This window comes from Plectropomus leopardus, chromosome 17, assembly GCF_026936395.1.
Source record: "Plectropomus leopardus strain MGB_pleo_1.0 chromosome 17, ASM2693639v1, whole genome shotgun sequence".
Taxonomy (NCBI): domain Eukaryota; kingdom Metazoa; phylum Chordata; class Actinopteri; order Perciformes; family Serranidae; genus Plectropomus; species Plectropomus leopardus.
Genome location: NC_142192.1, coordinates 1,998,678 through 2,015,373, shown reverse-complemented (window position 1 = coordinate 2,015,373; position 16,696 = coordinate 1,998,678). Strand labels below are relative to the sequence as shown.

The following is a 16,696-nucleotide window of genomic DNA, read 5'->3' as shown; positions in this document are numbered from 1 at the left end:
CATACAGCTGCGAAAAACACTGCAAAAGTGGCAGTATTTGCTGACTTAGGAATGAAACGGGCTGGAAACACTTTGGTCTGCTTGTAAATGCTGCCGTGAAAAAACAAGCTAACTTGTAATAAAATTGGCCCCTCATTCAGATCATAGCAAGCAAACTCGGTGTAAAAGCAGCTTTACTTTCAGGACTCAAGTCTTTGAGATCGTTTCTGTGAGTTGCAGCATTTGAGAAAGCTGTGAAGAACTCTGTGCTCAGATCAACCATCATGGCAAAAGATGAAATAATTGTAGTTTTGATAGCTTTTACAGAGCAGAATATCTAAAAGCACTGTGCAGTGTTTTGGCAGCTAAAATGCTTGAAAACTCCTGGATCTCTTAAACTACTCAAACTCCTGGATCATCTTCTCACTGGTACCTGAAGCAACACGCCCCCAATGCCTGTCAACATGTTCTTAATGCAGGACTGATTTTGTCTGAATGCCCACTAAAACCCTGGCTGACACACATCAGACTGCCTCTTTAACACCTTAAAAAACCTTCAAACCTTAACACTGACATGGACACTTTCATGGTTTTAAGGAGTTTCAGATTTTGATCTTATCCGCTGCCAGCTGTACTGTCATGTGATTTTGTAGATAACTGTCAGTCATGTTCAAAACTTACAAAAACACTCATTTTAAGCAAACATAGAAAGTAGTGTCAAAGTCCCCGCAGCCTCTGCTGTGAATGTAGAGCACAAACTACAATACCTGTGGGTATTTCGGGGGAATATTTTCAGTTTAGATGGTCTGACTTAAAGACGAGTTGTGAAAGCTATAGGAGGCTCACTCTTAGTGTCCTGATTGATGTTGCTCTTGCCAGAGTATATATTTCCTAAATGTTTCCAACAGAGGAGGTAAATAAAATGATGATGGTCACTGAAACATGGATTCTTAAATATTCTTTAAACACACCTTTATAGCATTTTTTGATTTAATAACCAACAGTTGGGAATGTGCTTTGGCCCTGACTATTTCCTGGGGGACATCATGGGGAAGAGTTTAAAACCGCATTTCTATCAAAGGCTTTCTGTATAGTACCTTTCGAACCAAAAGTACCACCCACAAACATGTACTGTACCTGGACCTTAGATCTGTGCAGTGTTTTCACCGCAGATAGTACTCTTACATGTGGGCGAGGTTGTTGTCACTTGCTGCTCCATCCCGCAGCACTGAAGTCTGTACCTTGATCATTGTCCATAGAATGAGGGTGCACGCTGACATTTTTTAGAACAAAAAAGAGCAGGCTGCAGAGAGTCTCTCTCTGGCATATTTATAAAGGTAAGAGCGGGGGGTTTATTATGCCTGAGCACATTGAACGAAGTGCTGATAGCCCAACGAGTAAGGATTAAATTCCACCTTAAATGTTGAAGGGGAGCTGATCTCACCTGTTGCTACCTGTACTATAAGAATTTGTGTATTTTTTTCTTTTTTTCATATTTCATTTAAAATGAAAAAATAAAACAAAATCAAAAAATAATGTATTGTTTTGTTAATTGTTTATGAAACGAATATCAGAAAACAAATTGTTTGTTTTTTTGTACTTTGGATTTTATGCTCAAATCAATAGGAAATGAAAAAAATGGGCCATAGGCTAAACTTGATTTGATATCTAATTTGTCTGATTTGCCGTGACCCAGAAGTTGCTCCTATGAGCAAGACGCTACCACACAGTTCCTCTCTGCCTCACTCCTTGCTGATGAGACAAGGCAACAACAACAACGGACACAGACAGCATGTGGTGTCACAGTAGGCCGCTGTGTCTAACCTGAGAAGTTTGGGTTTGCGTTGGCTTTATTTTAGTTGCTACTGCCGCTAACTGAAAGAGCATCTCCTCAGCTGCTGCCTGCTCTCCTCCCAGCTGAGTAGTCTCATATGTGGGAGTGAGGCAGAAAGAGCATGGGCTGCAGTACAGTCCTCCATGAAATAATACTAAAGTAGCATGGAAAACAGCAATATGGAGCACTGAATTTGATCAAATAATGTAATAATGTCATTATGGATCCCACTACTTTTTCCCTGATTTAATTTTCCGTTTTTGGATTTCAAATTGAAAATTATGAAATTATGACACACCGATTTTGTAAGGCCTAATGCTGCTGAGAACTGTCTTACAAACTGATGTGATCTGAGTGTAAGCAGTGTTTTTAAGGACAGTTACAACACACAGACAGAAACACATGCATGTACAAAAGCACAGACGAGTTCAGACAGATTAGTGCATATTTAAAAGTGCAGAGACACATGTGATGAAGACCATATGGTGCGTGCGCCGGGCAGGCAGGCGGGCAGAAAGAGGGGTATTGAGATTTAGGGTCTGGCGTGGCCTAAGCCACTTGGGCCTAACAGGATTAGGGGGCTGGGTTACTACAGGGCATGCTGCTGGTGGACACAGAAGCTAGGTTTCCATTTGGGACACAGAGGCACACTCAGCCTTTATACACACTTTAAAACATGTCTGACTTCCAGGGGTTGCTACCAGGGTGGGAAATCAGCAGCTGCCAAACACGGGTTGATGTTGGCTGTGTTGGGTACATTTATCCATCCTGCAGTGCCAGAAACAACCACATTGGTTGGTTCATTTTATACATTTGGTGGCACAGGGGACTTAATGCTGGAAAAAAGCATTAAAGGGTCTTAGCTGCAGGTGGATACTGGGGATGGATCTTGAAACAAGATCCCCTCTATAACGTCACTGCAGCTCACACACACTGGATCAGATCTAATCCAATGTTGTGCCAGTGAATAAATTAATCTGATGATTTCCACTATTTAAAAATATAGTGATAACAGACACTCCTTTCTCCAGAAAATACATAGTCATGTTTTCAGACCAATATGTCATTTTGACCATAGAAACAAACAAACAGTAAACCTGAACTGTTAAAGGAATAGTTCTGTTTTTGGTTTCTTGCTGAGAGTTGGATGAAAATGTTGACATAGTAACTTTCATATATTTTGCTAAATTTAAAGGTACATCCAAGCAGCAGTTAGCTTAGCATAGGTTACAGACTGGGAACAGTCTCTATGGGCTCATGAACCTCATTAAAGACAACAATGACTATTGTAGCAAACAGCAGCACAGGTGGAACTCTTCATGAGCTCTTTTTTTCCACAGCAGCAGTTTGTAACTCGCGGGGTGTATAAATGATCTGTTGATCAGTTCAGCTCTGGTCAGATCAGCTCAATGGACGAGAGGTGCAGCTGCTGCAAAAAACAAACTTTCAGACCCAGCAGAATGAACAGTTAAGTTTCACTTTCACTGTGCCTGATGTTCTGCTGCTCTGTCTGTGCCCAGAGTTCGCTATGCATTGCAGAACTGAAAGGTATATATATTTCTATAGTGCTCCTAATGAACGGTCCAGCTCCAAAACTAGAAAATCCATGTGTGGCAGTAGATAGTTTAATTATGGCCGAACAGTATAAGTAAGCCAGATTGAACAAATAAGAATTACGTGTTAATTAATGAGCTTGAAGGCTGAATTCCACTGGGTCCGTCAACGCTGTGTTACAGCCACAGCACGGCCAGGGCACGGCCACGGCATGCTGATGATTCCACCATCTCAGAAGCATCCCAGACAAGGCTCGCAGAGAAGTCTGTTTTTTGCTGGGGGTGGACAGCAGTCCCATCCAGCCACAGAGTAGATCGTACCAGGCAGGAAGTCAAGCAGCGATGCCTCCAGTCAATTTTCAAAATCAAATGCATTGCACGGACTCAGGATCATGTTTTACTTAACTAATGTTACATCCACCGTATCTGCTCCTTCTCCCTCCAGCAGCCCTCTGGATTCTGTCCAGTGCATCTAAGTATTGTTATAAATACATAAATCAAAGTGGGACCCAAGGTGCTTTTATTTTGAAGGACCTGGCTCGTCTCAGGATTTGAGTGTTGATGTTTTTGCTGTGGACTTGAAGCTTCAGGTCAACAGGTGGATGTTAGCATTAGCAGACAGTGAAACAGATACCGTAGCTCCTTTAACTGTGAGGATTCATTCACTGTGAGCGGCAACAAACTATCAGCTCTCCAGTTCAGAGATTATCAATATTTGCAAGTTGCACTGATGCTCCGTGGTCGCAAAATTTGACTAAATCACTGCGATGGAAGCTCTGCAAATACAAACACACACCTCACCTGCTCACACTACCATCACTACCACTCATTAAGTTCACTGTAAGCTGGAAACAAACTAACAGCTCTGGAGCTCTGCAAAAGCCCTGCTCTGTGTGTGAGCTGCAGGGGAGAGTGAGAGAACCAAAAAGCTGGAGGCTTATAAAAACAATGAATAATTTATACTTGATTTTTGCGATAGTCATTTTATATATTGCATTTGGAAAAAGCTGCGATACAATTTTCGATATATCACCCAGTTCTACGTCCAAGTGAATGTTTGAGCCAAATCTAAAAAAAAAAAAAATGACTTCAAGGTGTTGTTGAGATACTGCATTCACAAGAATGGGATGGACGGACAACCTGAAAACATAATGCCTCCATCGTCAACTATCACCATTTCAAGTAAACATGCTAAATTTATATCTAGAAATAGTGTGATTAATAATTAAAAATTAACTATTCTCATATTTCCTACAAACAACTTAACTGAAAAAATGTTACAAAATAAATCACGGCAACTAATGATTGTTTTGAAAGAGACATCACCCCAATCCTGGTGTGTATACACAAGCACACACTCAAACACACACACACACACACACACAAACACACACACACACACACACACACACACACACACAAACACACACACACACACACACACACACACACACACACGCACTCTGTATACTCTGTAACACAATGCGGTGTCTGAGAAGAGCTTATTGTGTCTAATGGAGTGACTGAATCTCATCTTGTTAAAGAGAGTGCCGATTGTTCAGGAACTGGACACAAACGCACACATGCGCACACACACACACACACACCACAGACTGCATGAGGTGGGTGAAGGGTACTCACGTTTAAGGAAGCGGTTACGGACCCATTTATTCTGTTTGCGGGCATAACGCCTCGTAGCAATCTTCAAAGCTTCTATACCTACGAAGAGTTTAAAATAGCTCATTATAGGAGGAGATTCTTCTGGTTGATCAGTCAACCACTGCAACGACCACTGAGTCCATCTGTGTGACTTTGATCAAGTATCTCTCTGACCTTTGTCTCGGAGTGTGTCTCTCTCCTGCTGGGTGCAGCTTTCACGAGTGGTCAGGTAGTCATGGAACTCCTTGAAACCAATCGACTGGAAAATCCCATGTTGATAGTTCTGACTGGAGAGGAGAGGAGAGGAGAGGAGAGGAGAGGAGAGGAGAGAGAGGAGAGGAGAGGAGAGGAGAGGAGAGGCGAGGCGAGGCGAGGCGAGGCGAGGCGAGGAGAGGAGAGGAGAGGAAACTTAATCCATCTATAAAAAAAACTTTCTGTCTCCTACTTGACATTTGTAGACACCCGGTGGTGACTCATTTCACCTCCTCCTCTATCTCTCCTTCCCTCCCTGGACAAAGACTATCACTGTGAGCAGATGTGAGGCCTTTCGGGGGAGAAAGTGACAAGAATGACATTAAAAAAAGTGAATGGCACTGGCAGAGCGACCCTAGGGTGCAGGGACTCAGTAGCCTGACTGGAGTGACATTAGGCCTGGGCAGCAGCCCACTGGTTACCTCTTCAGACAGTCCAGACACAATGTTTCCATCAATGTCAAACTGCATCATCCCAGTCTGAGCACTGCTGCGTTTTGTGGCCGGCCGTACTTTTACAGATTACAGTAATAGCTCCATCTTTGGTATGCGTGTTTGGTCCAATGCCGTGGAGCTTTTGCTGAATTGGGAGTGATTGCTAAAATAGTATAGGTCAGCTGTGGCGGCATTTTTGTTTTTACATTTTTTTTCCCTTCATAACAGTAGAGTTGATGGACGAAAAATCATGTCTGGTCTCAAGTTGGGTCGATTTCCAGTTTTGCCAGTCTGGACCAGTGTACAAACTAACCCTATGCAAAATGGCCGAAGCGGCATTTGTCATTATGTCACATTCCTTTACATACTGCATCTCCAGCGTCCACGTAGCATTAATTTTTGAGGACACGCACAGTCGTTGCACCAAACCAACACAGGGGACACATGGCAGCCATCATGAGTATGCGTACACATAGTTGACAGCAAGTTCATCTCCACACACCACTCAAGTTACCCTTACAGTTTGCATCCATGTCTGTGAAAACATGAAGTCTTCACACACATCTTCCTGCTGGCAGCTCAGAAGATCTCTACAGTCAGCACTGTTTACAGATTAGCGTCACTAGCTCAGTATCTGACCAAAAGTCTCTTCTTCTATGAAGGGTTTCCCCACACATTTTTTTATTTGTGGCAGGCTACCACAAATAATAAAAATGAACTATTTATTAGAAGCGCTTTTGGAATAAATATACATTTGGTTAAAAATTACATTAAGGTGTTATTAAGATATCACACTTATAAGAATGAGACGTATGGATTCAGACCACCTGAAAACATAAGCCTCTGTGCCTGCGTTAGCCTTGGCCAGAGCTTTTATGTTTTTATTAAAACAACACAAGACTGGTGAAAAGTTATTGATGATGAACCACACTAATGTTTCAATAATTTACTCACAACACCTCTTTGTTTTTAGCCTGTAGCCTCTGCTGCTGTGTCTGCTAGCACTTCCTGTTTGCACTGTACAGACTACAGACAACTGCTGCATTACTTTAATACTGAGGCCAAAATCTGAAGCGTCTCTCTCTATGATTTTCAAACAGATTTATGAATGGCGATCAAAAAATAAGGATAACGCAGTGCTGTTTGTGTATGTTCAGAGCGCAATATCTGGTCACATCCATGTTGACATCCCTAATAAACACTAACAGTACAACTGCACTGCAATTTGGGAGCTTTCTGCCACCATCTTAAGGCCTGATTTACAAAAAAGACACAGTTTAAAATTATAATGCAACTACAATTCTTCAGAGGATATTCCAGAACTCACTGTTGCACAATCATCTGTTCAGTTTATCATCATTCTTAGCTTTTAGGGATGCACTTTCTACATGTGACCTGTATTCTGATAATGTCTAATAAGCTCATCACACTGACTGCAGTTCGTATTCATCGACTTTGATGTACATGCTTACTTTTATCTAATCGTTTGTTTAGAGTTTTTATTTCGTGTACTTTTCACCCGTAATTCATTGTTTTGGGGTTTTTTTTGCTGTCAATGTTGTCTCTTTGTCGAGCACTTTAATTTGCCATTTAACACACTGTATAACAAACATTATCACAAAATAATTACTACTTTTGGCCAGTAACATGCATTTGTAACAGAAACAGGGGAAGGAAATAACAAAAATAAATCTGGCTAGACAGGCAGAGACAGAAATTTGAGAATAGCTACAGAGCACAGGAAATGTAGAGTCAATGGAGGGAGAAAGAGAAAGACGGAGGGAGGGAGGGAGGTAGAGATATGACCTTGATGTCTGGCCACAGCAGCCAGCCGGGGATGGAGACATGAGGGTAAAGGACAGACAGACAGAGGAGGGGAGGGAGAGCAGAGTGCTTGGGTGATCAGATTGCTGAGAGGGCAATAGTGGCAGGGATGAAGAGAGGAGGAGGAGGAGCAGGAGGTTGCTGCTGGTGCATGAGGTGGGATGGGGTGATGAAAAAAGGAAGAGACGAAAGAAGAATTGGCAGCTTCCTGGGCAGCGTTCCACCAATGCATCAAGTCCTTACAGCCACACCCCATCACACACACACAGTATCAATATCTGCTGCCAACACACACACACACACACACACACACACACACACACACACACACACACACACACACAGACACACACACACACACACAGCATTGTTCACTCAGCGGATCTGTTGGAGCCTAAAGTGACGCCCACACACGCGTTTATACAGAGTTTTATATATATCTATATCAGAACATTGTTGGGCTGGTTTTACTGTAAGTTTAATCCTCTGGTTTTAATCATCTAGCAGCTATATTCATGTGTCGTGGTAACCCAGAGACACTGCCACACAACACTAATGAAATATAATGACAATTTAAAAAGTATTATTCTGATTAAATAAATCAAAGCAGGACCCATGGTGCTTTTATTTTGAAAGACCAGGCTCGTCTCAGGCTGAAGTGTCTATGTTTTTGCTGTGGACTTGAAGCTCCCAGTCAACAGTTGGACAATTAAACAGATACCGCAGCGCCTTTAACTGTAAGGATTCATTCACTGTGAGAGCCGTCGGAGAGCGCAACGGAGCCCAAACGTTGGTGGCTTATAAAAACGACGTGACAATTTATAATCAATGTTCTCGATATAGTCATTTCAAATATCACAAGTGGAACAAGCTGTGATACATCAAGTATATTCAATATATCGCCCGCCCCTAATCTTGCTCATATTAAGATTATCTTTAAATAGCATCTTTAAGAGACAACATGACACTGTGAGTAATATGCTCCAGCAGAATGTCCATTCAGTGTGAGGCCCTGAGAGTCAGAACAATCACCACACTCCCCTGTTAGCGCTCATGTCCTATGGAGGCCGCTTATCTCTGCAATTATTAATAATCACTGGACATCCTGAAGAACTATCAGTCCAATCTGAGCTCCACTCACAGCACTGTGGGCCAGATCTAAATTGGTCTGTAGGCCTTTGGGAAACAGAGTGACCTGTCAGACTGGGAAGGCGAAATTAATAACTGGATAGCTGCTTGACCGAGTTCAGTTCACTGCTGTTGCTCTGGTTCCATAGAAGAGAGAAAGACATGTCTGGATCCAGACTCAGTGACCTGATTTTACACATCACAGCGTGTTTGCAGGTTTTGGGAGTAATATTGCATTAAATTAAAAATCCCTTTATGTCTCCAGAGAGAGCTGCACAACTACTGATGATAAATCAATTTTTCTGTCAATTTCTGTCATTTTTCTGTGAAATCATACAACGCCTGTGAAATGAGATCTGTCTGCTCCTTCAAGCTGCACACTACAATTTGTCCCTTTTTGCATCGGCCTGTAGACTACCAGCTTAAAAAATAAAAACAACCATCCGCTTCTCTGACAAAACTTTTGTGCATCTGAGTTGCACTGTAGATGAAATAGGCTCTAGATTTTAAAAACAAAGACAATATCACTGATTCTGCTGCATGAATTTGGACCCTTTTTTTAATGCCTCTGCTGTGGCAATACCTGTGGCCTGGAAGCGTTACGTTTTAAGGTTGTTGGTCCATAGATCTGTCCATTCCTCACATGACCTATTGCTATGACCCGCCCGTGAAAGCCAGGAGCCAATCACATTTCAGGCAGTGACACAATGCACTCATACATCCTCCTTGTAGACCTCCATAGAAAAGCATCAGAAATGCTGATTTTACTGTTTTTTTTTTTGTTTTTTTTAATTTATGCACATTAAAAAATGGTATAACACTGTGCATCGGGTTAATTTAAACACTGATACGAGGTATCCTGAGTGGCTAGAGAATGGAGTGCATACAAGGATGGTATGACAATATTGTGTTAAAGGACACACGTCAAGTGTACATAACCTCACACATAGTGTATAACGTCACCTTGCAGCAAACATTGCTAGGTAACATTAGCTTAAGTTAGCCACTATCTGCTAAAGTTATGGCCAATTTCAGCTTGGTAACATCAGCTCATCATGTCATCTGTTCAACTTAGTCTCAGTATTTTTGTTCTTAGACAGTGGGACATCAGTGTTAACTGTAGCAAAAGGTTGTAATTAAAGCTCATCCAACTGAAAACCATTAACGTTAGCTTAGCTGCAACAAAGAAAGCAAAGGCTGGCTAACGCTAACACCACGCCATAGTGAGGACCCTTTTGGTGGCTTCTGTGTGAAAAAAGGAACTTCTGTCCCCAAAAGTTCTATAAAGCATCTTTGGATATGTCTTAGACACTAACAGCCGCCATTGTGAATTTAGGCAGCGCCAATTGTTTGTTTGCATGAGCTAAAGGGGCGGGCTTAACATTAGGTCAATTAACCAAGTACATTTTGGTGATCAAAGGCCAGGGTCACTGTGATCTTGCATCCATCTCATTCTTGTGAATGCAGTATCTAAAGAAGACCTTGAGCAATTTAAAGGAAAAAAAACTGGCACAAACTTGGACTAAACAATAAACTAGTTATAATTTGGTTGTCAGTTGTCATTGTCAGTACGCTGTGACCACCTGTGAACCACATTTGACCACAACTCAAGAATTCATGCGCTATGACAAAACACAAATATCTAATAGGATAAAATGTCCAAAAGGTCAGAGGTCAAATTCATTGTGACATCATAATGTTTTCTGGCCATTATTCAGCATCTCATCTCAGGAACATAAGAGAGCACAGTTGCTTAGACACTGAGTTGGTGATGCTAATCTGTAAACTGATTGTGGAGATCTTCTGTGCTACGGGGGGGGGTATGTGTGAAGCGTCATGTTTTTACAAACATGGATGTAAACTCTGAGAGAAACCTGACTGGTACACTGAGGCATAAAACCATGAGGCGATAAGTGTAGTTTTAAACTGTCTATCATAAGCCGACTAAGTTATAGAAGTCTGTGCTAAAATGATGCAGTTCTCTTTCAATAAAATACCTTCAGAATCAAATATATGTAAGCCCTGCATCATGTGACCCTTCATTAGACAAGATTCCCCTTATTGCAAAAATAGAACAACTGGTAAACAAGATCCTGTCAGTCCTTTTTTTTGCTTTAAGTAAGACAATTTTGGACAGCACTTAGAGATATTCAGAACAGGAGGAGGTTGACTGTGTTCCTTCTGCAGCTGGTTCTGCTAACCTGTCATCCTGCACTTTCTGCTGATTGTAGCGGACATGGAAGTCTCTGAGCTCCTCTATGAGTCCGGCAGACAGCATCTTATCTACACGAGCATCCAAGCGCTTGTCCAGAGCTGGAGAGGAAGAAATATAACACAGACACACATAAAGACGTTTTTCATACTGTGCTGAAGCTCTCATTGCTTTTCTTTAGTTGTTTTGAAAAACAGCATAACTCTTACCATCCATATCAGCATGCAGCCAAAAGATGCAGGGGTCTGGGTATCTCAGCGGCCCCCCCAGCTCATCGCCTCCCTCTTGCCCCCTTTGCTCCTCCAACCAGCGGCTGTGGGAGACGCCTGTCTCCTCATGGATCTGAAGACTCCTGTGGATAAAAAAACATACAAGCAGAGATGTAGAGGTTAAATAAAACCCTTCTCCACTGTGCAGACACAACCAAACAAAGTAGATTCTGATATTGCATGATAGTACTCTATGAGTTTACATGCTAGTCCCTGTATGTCTGGCCGCAGTGGGTAAACTGAGATTAGATGAGTTAAACAATCACTCATCCATTAAATCCAGTGGAAATGAAAATCACAACCCCCTGTCTGAAGCACAGATTTAGTCTAGTTGAGAGCAGCAATTTAAATGATTAACACACCAGCAACAATGAATTCTACAGAATTTTGAAAGAGAAGAGATAAAACAAGTAGAAATATGAATCAAGATAAAACAAGTTACGTGTATGAAATCACCCCTTTTCTCACACAGTTAATATTCAGTCAGGGCCAAACAATCTTTGAGATGCTGAGATTTAAATCCAAACCAGCCACGCCACGCTGCACTCTAAGGTTATGAGGAAAAGGTGATTCCTGTCGTCTCCTGTCAGCGAGAAGAACAGGGTAACCTAACCTGCTCACACACAACACCAGAGTGCACTGACTGCTACTTATCAAGCTGTGTGTATGTGTGTGTGTGTGTGTGTGTGTGTGTGTGTGTGTGTGTGTGTGCGCACATGTTTGTGTGCGCACATGTTTGTGTGTGCATGCATGTATGTGTGTGTGTGTGTGTGTGTGTGTGTGTGTGTGTGTGTGTGTGTGTGTGTCTGTAAACAGACACTCGTCAGTGTAGAGTGGGTGGAGGCCATATAATGTGACTGTCCGCCTGAGACAGAGCGAAAGCCCTTTAGGACCTTGGACAAAACGTGAAAACTCAGCAGCGACTCAGACAAGTTAGCATGAGACACAACACGAAACAGCACACACCACATTATGGTATGGTGGAAGAATCACTTTGCCCATAGATTGTGGAAAGTGATACTAAAGTTATCATCACCCTGGTTCCCTGGTTTGTAGGATTTTTCCATTGGATTGGATCTTTGCAGAAGATAAGCTCTGTGGCAAACAAACGTTTATGATACGTTTTGTTCAGCAAGATAATCTTGACAAATGAACACTTGATGATTTCTGATTTGCAGAAGTAGAAACTAACATTAGGCTATAAACAAACTACACTATTGTAACATGACTTCACATCCCCACAACACGGATGTAGGACATTGGTCTTGTGGAGGTCTGGTGGAGTGCCCTTCTAGTTATGGATTATTTATGGCTAATGATAGCTAAAAATGGATATATGTGATTATTTTATTTAGCATTTTTAATATATCAATCCCTTTTGAAGACATTACCAGTTACATCACCTGGCTATCTTGCGTTTGTCATTGGGGTGCAACATGGCAGCCATTTTGGGGTCCACCTCCACTAGTCGTTTATGTAACTCAGCTCCTCCCAGTTTCTCCAGCTCCAACTTCCTGTTTGGAGGCCCATCTCCTCCATTCCCTGGCTCCTCGTTCTCTTGCTGTGAGACACATTTCATTTGTCATGTTAGAGTTTGCCACAGCTGCTTTCAAATACTCCTCTAAAACTCTTGTTTTCATATGCTTGAGATATGAACATGTCCTGTTAGTAAAGTTCTTGAAGTTAGCCAGAACATGCAAGACACAAGGAAATCAGAAAAATAGAGAACCCCAGGAATGAGTCCAAAAACCCGGAAATGAGTGAGCATTTCTGCAATTCTGGTTCCCTTGTCTTGAATTCAAAGGGTTTTTTGAATGGGTTTTGGTTATAAAAAAGGTCTGTGGTTTAACACATGGTGAAGAAATTTTGTGTTGTTCTATGACATAAAATACGGCAGTAAAAATCCCACTGTGAACTTTGAAGTGTTTTGTCTTAAAAACGGCAGTTGCTAACAAGTGGCTAAATGCGACTACAAAATGTCATCACATCAAGCTGCGCCGAACACTTTACAGCTTCGTAGTCGTTGTAGTGTAACCGTAGTGTATTTTGTTTTAGCCTAACATTAGCTTTTTCAATTCATTTGCATTTAGGCTTCAAAAACCCAAAAAGTTGTGCTCATTTGTGAAGATTATCTTGCTGAACAAAATGTGTAAGTATCTAAATGTATGTTTGCCACAGAGCTTATTTTCTGCAATGATCCAAAATCCAATGGAAAAATCCCATAGGCTTTTTGATGAGGGAACCAGGGCGAAATTAGCTTCTGGGCTTGCCTAAAGAAAAATGTCATTCCTGGGGCACTCTGTGTTTGCTTTTACATCCAAAAATGTGGATGAAGAGACATAAGAAACAAGCACATAGAGAGACACAGAGAATGAAGCTAGGTGTATTTGTGTCTTGCACTTACCCCTGTATCCAGCAGCACTCTCCACAGCAGGGACTCAATGTAATAGTTCGTTCCTCCTACAACCACTGGCAGTTTGTTTCTGTTGTGCATGTCATCTATGTTGGGGGCTGTTAAGGAGGAAACTGATTTATGCAAGTTTTATGTAAATGGCACCAAGGGTGGTTTCACATGTTGCTAATTTTGATAGTTTTTACATAAATGCACAGTTTAACACATTCTGAAATTATCTGTTGAGCCCATGTGATGGCATTCACACCTTAACAGCACAGACCTTTGACACAGCTGACCTCTCTGTTTTGTTGGTAAAAAACAAAGCGTATAAGTCAATGTTATGTATTCTAGCTTTTTGTATAAAATGGTGTCCTACAAGGGTCCATACTGGGTACTATTTTGTTTACAATTTATAGCAATAATTTGTGTTGCAATTTTGTAAATACAAAATTATATTTTCATGCATCAGACACTATTTTGTATAGTTCTGCCTCATCTTTAGTGAGTGTTATTGAGGAGCTGCAGTCTGCTTTTAATGTGGGTTAGAAGAATCTCTGTGACTTGAGACATGTACTCAATTCTGACAAAACCAAAATAATGTGCTTTTCAAGGTCAAAGCAGACAGCTGAGGATATACATCAGATTGTTACTTTAAGTAATGAGGTGGCCAAACAAGTCTCAACTAAGAAATCCCTGGGTTTTTTTTTTTAAAGAAAATCTGTCTATTAAACATCACATTGATCGTCTTCCAAAAAAGCTCAATTGTTTGGGTTTCTATTACAGGAACAATGCTGTTTCTCTTTTGGTGCAAAGAAAAAAATTGGTTCATTTTGGTGGCATTTTATACATGCATGCAAATTCATCTTGCTATAAAATGCTAGATTCAGTGCACCATGCTGCGCTGTGATTTCTCTCTGATTTAGGTTTCCACACACATCATTGCAGTTATGTGAGAAAGTGGGTTTGTCTTCTCTTTACAACATAAATTGGAACACTGTAACATTTTTCTTTATACTGCCATTTTACATGAACTGCCTCCTAATTTATGTTCTCCACTGAAAACTGAAAACTGTCAGTAACTGTCATTAAAAACTTCTGTATGTCATTCCTCAAACTTGCATTTTTTGGGGGGGAATGATTTTAAAGTTTTAACTCCCACCGCTTGTTGTCAGCGACGAAGTCACCTAACCCTTAGTATTACACACACTCATATCACTCTGCACACAAAATGCACTATTCAAAATCAAGCTTTAAAAAATATTATACATTAATATGCTTTTCAACTTTCATTGACTTATTTTTCTGACCAACATCAGCCCCAATCATAAATATCAAATATTTATCAATGTACAGAATTTTAACCCTTTAAATGCTTTTTTTGCGTGTTTATCATGATGGCACTATGTTTTTAGATGAGCAAAAAGAAACACAAAAAATGAATTATTTTCAATATACCAAATGCTCAGTATATTAATATTGGTTTTTTTTATTATCACAGCCTGGGATATGTCAATGATCAGCAGCAACTGATTTTTATAAATTGTTACTTTTTTGTGAAGTGTGAAATAGTCACACTAATAATGCTGTGCACACAAAATTTGCTTTTCAAAATCAAGCTCTAAATTTTTTTTTTTACATTATTTTGATTTTCTTCTTTCATTGAGTTATTTTTTAACCAATATAATTTCTAAACATAAATATCAAATATATATACATATATATAAGGTTAACACTTTAAATCCCATTTTTTCCCTTAATGCCAGTATTTTTTTTAGATGAAAATCTAATGATTGATTATTGATTATTTTTTTGATGATCACAGCCCAGGATATGTCAACAATTTGCAGCATTGACTGTGACAGTGCACCTAGTGGAAATAGCATGTGTTTTCTCCATATGCCAAATAAGGTGAAAAAAAAGAAGAAAAAAACCTAAACTTTATCCCTCATGTCACAGACATGAGGGAACACAAATACATCTCTTTTACTCAAACTTTCTTGTGTCAAAATAAAAGACCCCTGACAATATTTCTGTTGACAGAATCCCTTAAGTCATTTTACTGTGAAATATATGCAGGACCATGTTTTTGACGAGGAGATGCTTGCACAGCTTCATAAAGGAGTGGAGCATTTGATCATTGTGATAATACAGAGCTCATAGCAGCAGGCAGCTCTGCAGCAGCAATGCAGCAACCATACCGCCAATGTGAACACCACGAGCATACAAGACGCAGCAGTTTGGCGAGGCTGCCGTCATGCACTGCTCACGCATGGAGTGTGTCCCAGGTGTCAGACTGTGTCTTTTAAATAAATGTTTAAGACACTGTCCTAAATTGCGAAAACAAAGCAGAGAGTATGGATAAAGACAAGGGGGTAAAAAAATCAATTTATACAGCTAAACTCTTTTTTTGTTTTGTTTTGTTCTTTCCTATAAACCATCTCAAAATAAACCTAATTTATCTCCACAAGAAGGGTTTTGACCCTAACTTTGAGATTAGAATATCTCTTGCCTGACTTTTTGAAAATGCTTTTCATTTGGGGGTTGGAAGAGGATCCAAACTGTCGCTTCTATGAAACTGAAATAGAAGACATATTGCATCTTTTTTGGTTTTGTCCACGTGGTGATGTTTTGGATGACCCTGTAAAAATGGCTAGCTACTGTTAACAATGTGCCCTCAAACAATAATACTTCAGGGCACCCGGTGGCTCAGTGGATGGAGCGCGTGCACCATGTATGGAGGCTGTGTCCTCGCCGCAGCAGCCGCAGGTTCGATTCCAGCCTTTGCCCTTTGCTGCATGGCATGGAATAAAGGCATAAAAAGCCCCCAAAACAATCTTTAAAATAAAAAAAACAATAATATTTAGTGAATTAAGAAATGGAGGTCCAAGTATTTTAAAATACAGTTATTTTATTGGCGAGAGATTTATTTTTAAACTGAAAAGAAATGAACGTTTGACATTCCCTAGTTTTCTCTTTTTTGAAACATTATTTTAGGTTAGAGGGCATTGTCGCAAAAGACAGGGAAGAATAAATAACTAGGAAAGAAAACGCAATACATTCAGGCCACGTTTAGAAGACTGATGATCAGGATGACTATGTTTTTGTTTGTTTAGTTCTTTAGTAATAGTGACTTATTCTGTCTTGTATTTGTTGTTTT

The 16,696-nt window shown here is 40.5% G+C and overlaps 1 protein-coding gene across 2 annotated transcripts in view; it reads right to left on the bottom strand.

Annotated features, from left to right (window-relative positions):
- trit1 (tRNA isopentenyltransferase 1) overlaps positions 1 to 16,696 on the bottom strand; it is a 56,001-nt gene that overhangs the window by 13,113 nt on the left and 26,192 nt on the right. The window contains exons 3-8 of one of the 2 annotated variants that reach the window (XM_042507106.2): positions 13,549 to 13,647; positions 12,548 to 12,705; positions 11,085 to 11,227; positions 10,865 to 10,976; positions 5,200 to 5,312; positions 5,008 to 5,085 (exon numbers count right to left, since the gene is read on the bottom strand). In XM_042507106.2, coding sequence (XP_042363040.2) covers positions 5,008 to 5,085; positions 5,200 to 5,312; positions 10,865 to 10,976; positions 11,085 to 11,227; positions 12,548 to 12,705; positions 13,549 to 13,647 — 703 coding nt within the window. Of the gene's footprint in view, positions 1 to 5,007; positions 5,086 to 5,199; positions 5,313 to 5,348; positions 7,677 to 10,864; positions 10,977 to 11,084; positions 11,228 to 12,547; positions 12,706 to 13,548; positions 13,648 to 16,696 lie in introns of those variants that run through there. The other variant, XM_042507105.2, reaches the window with a different exon arrangement.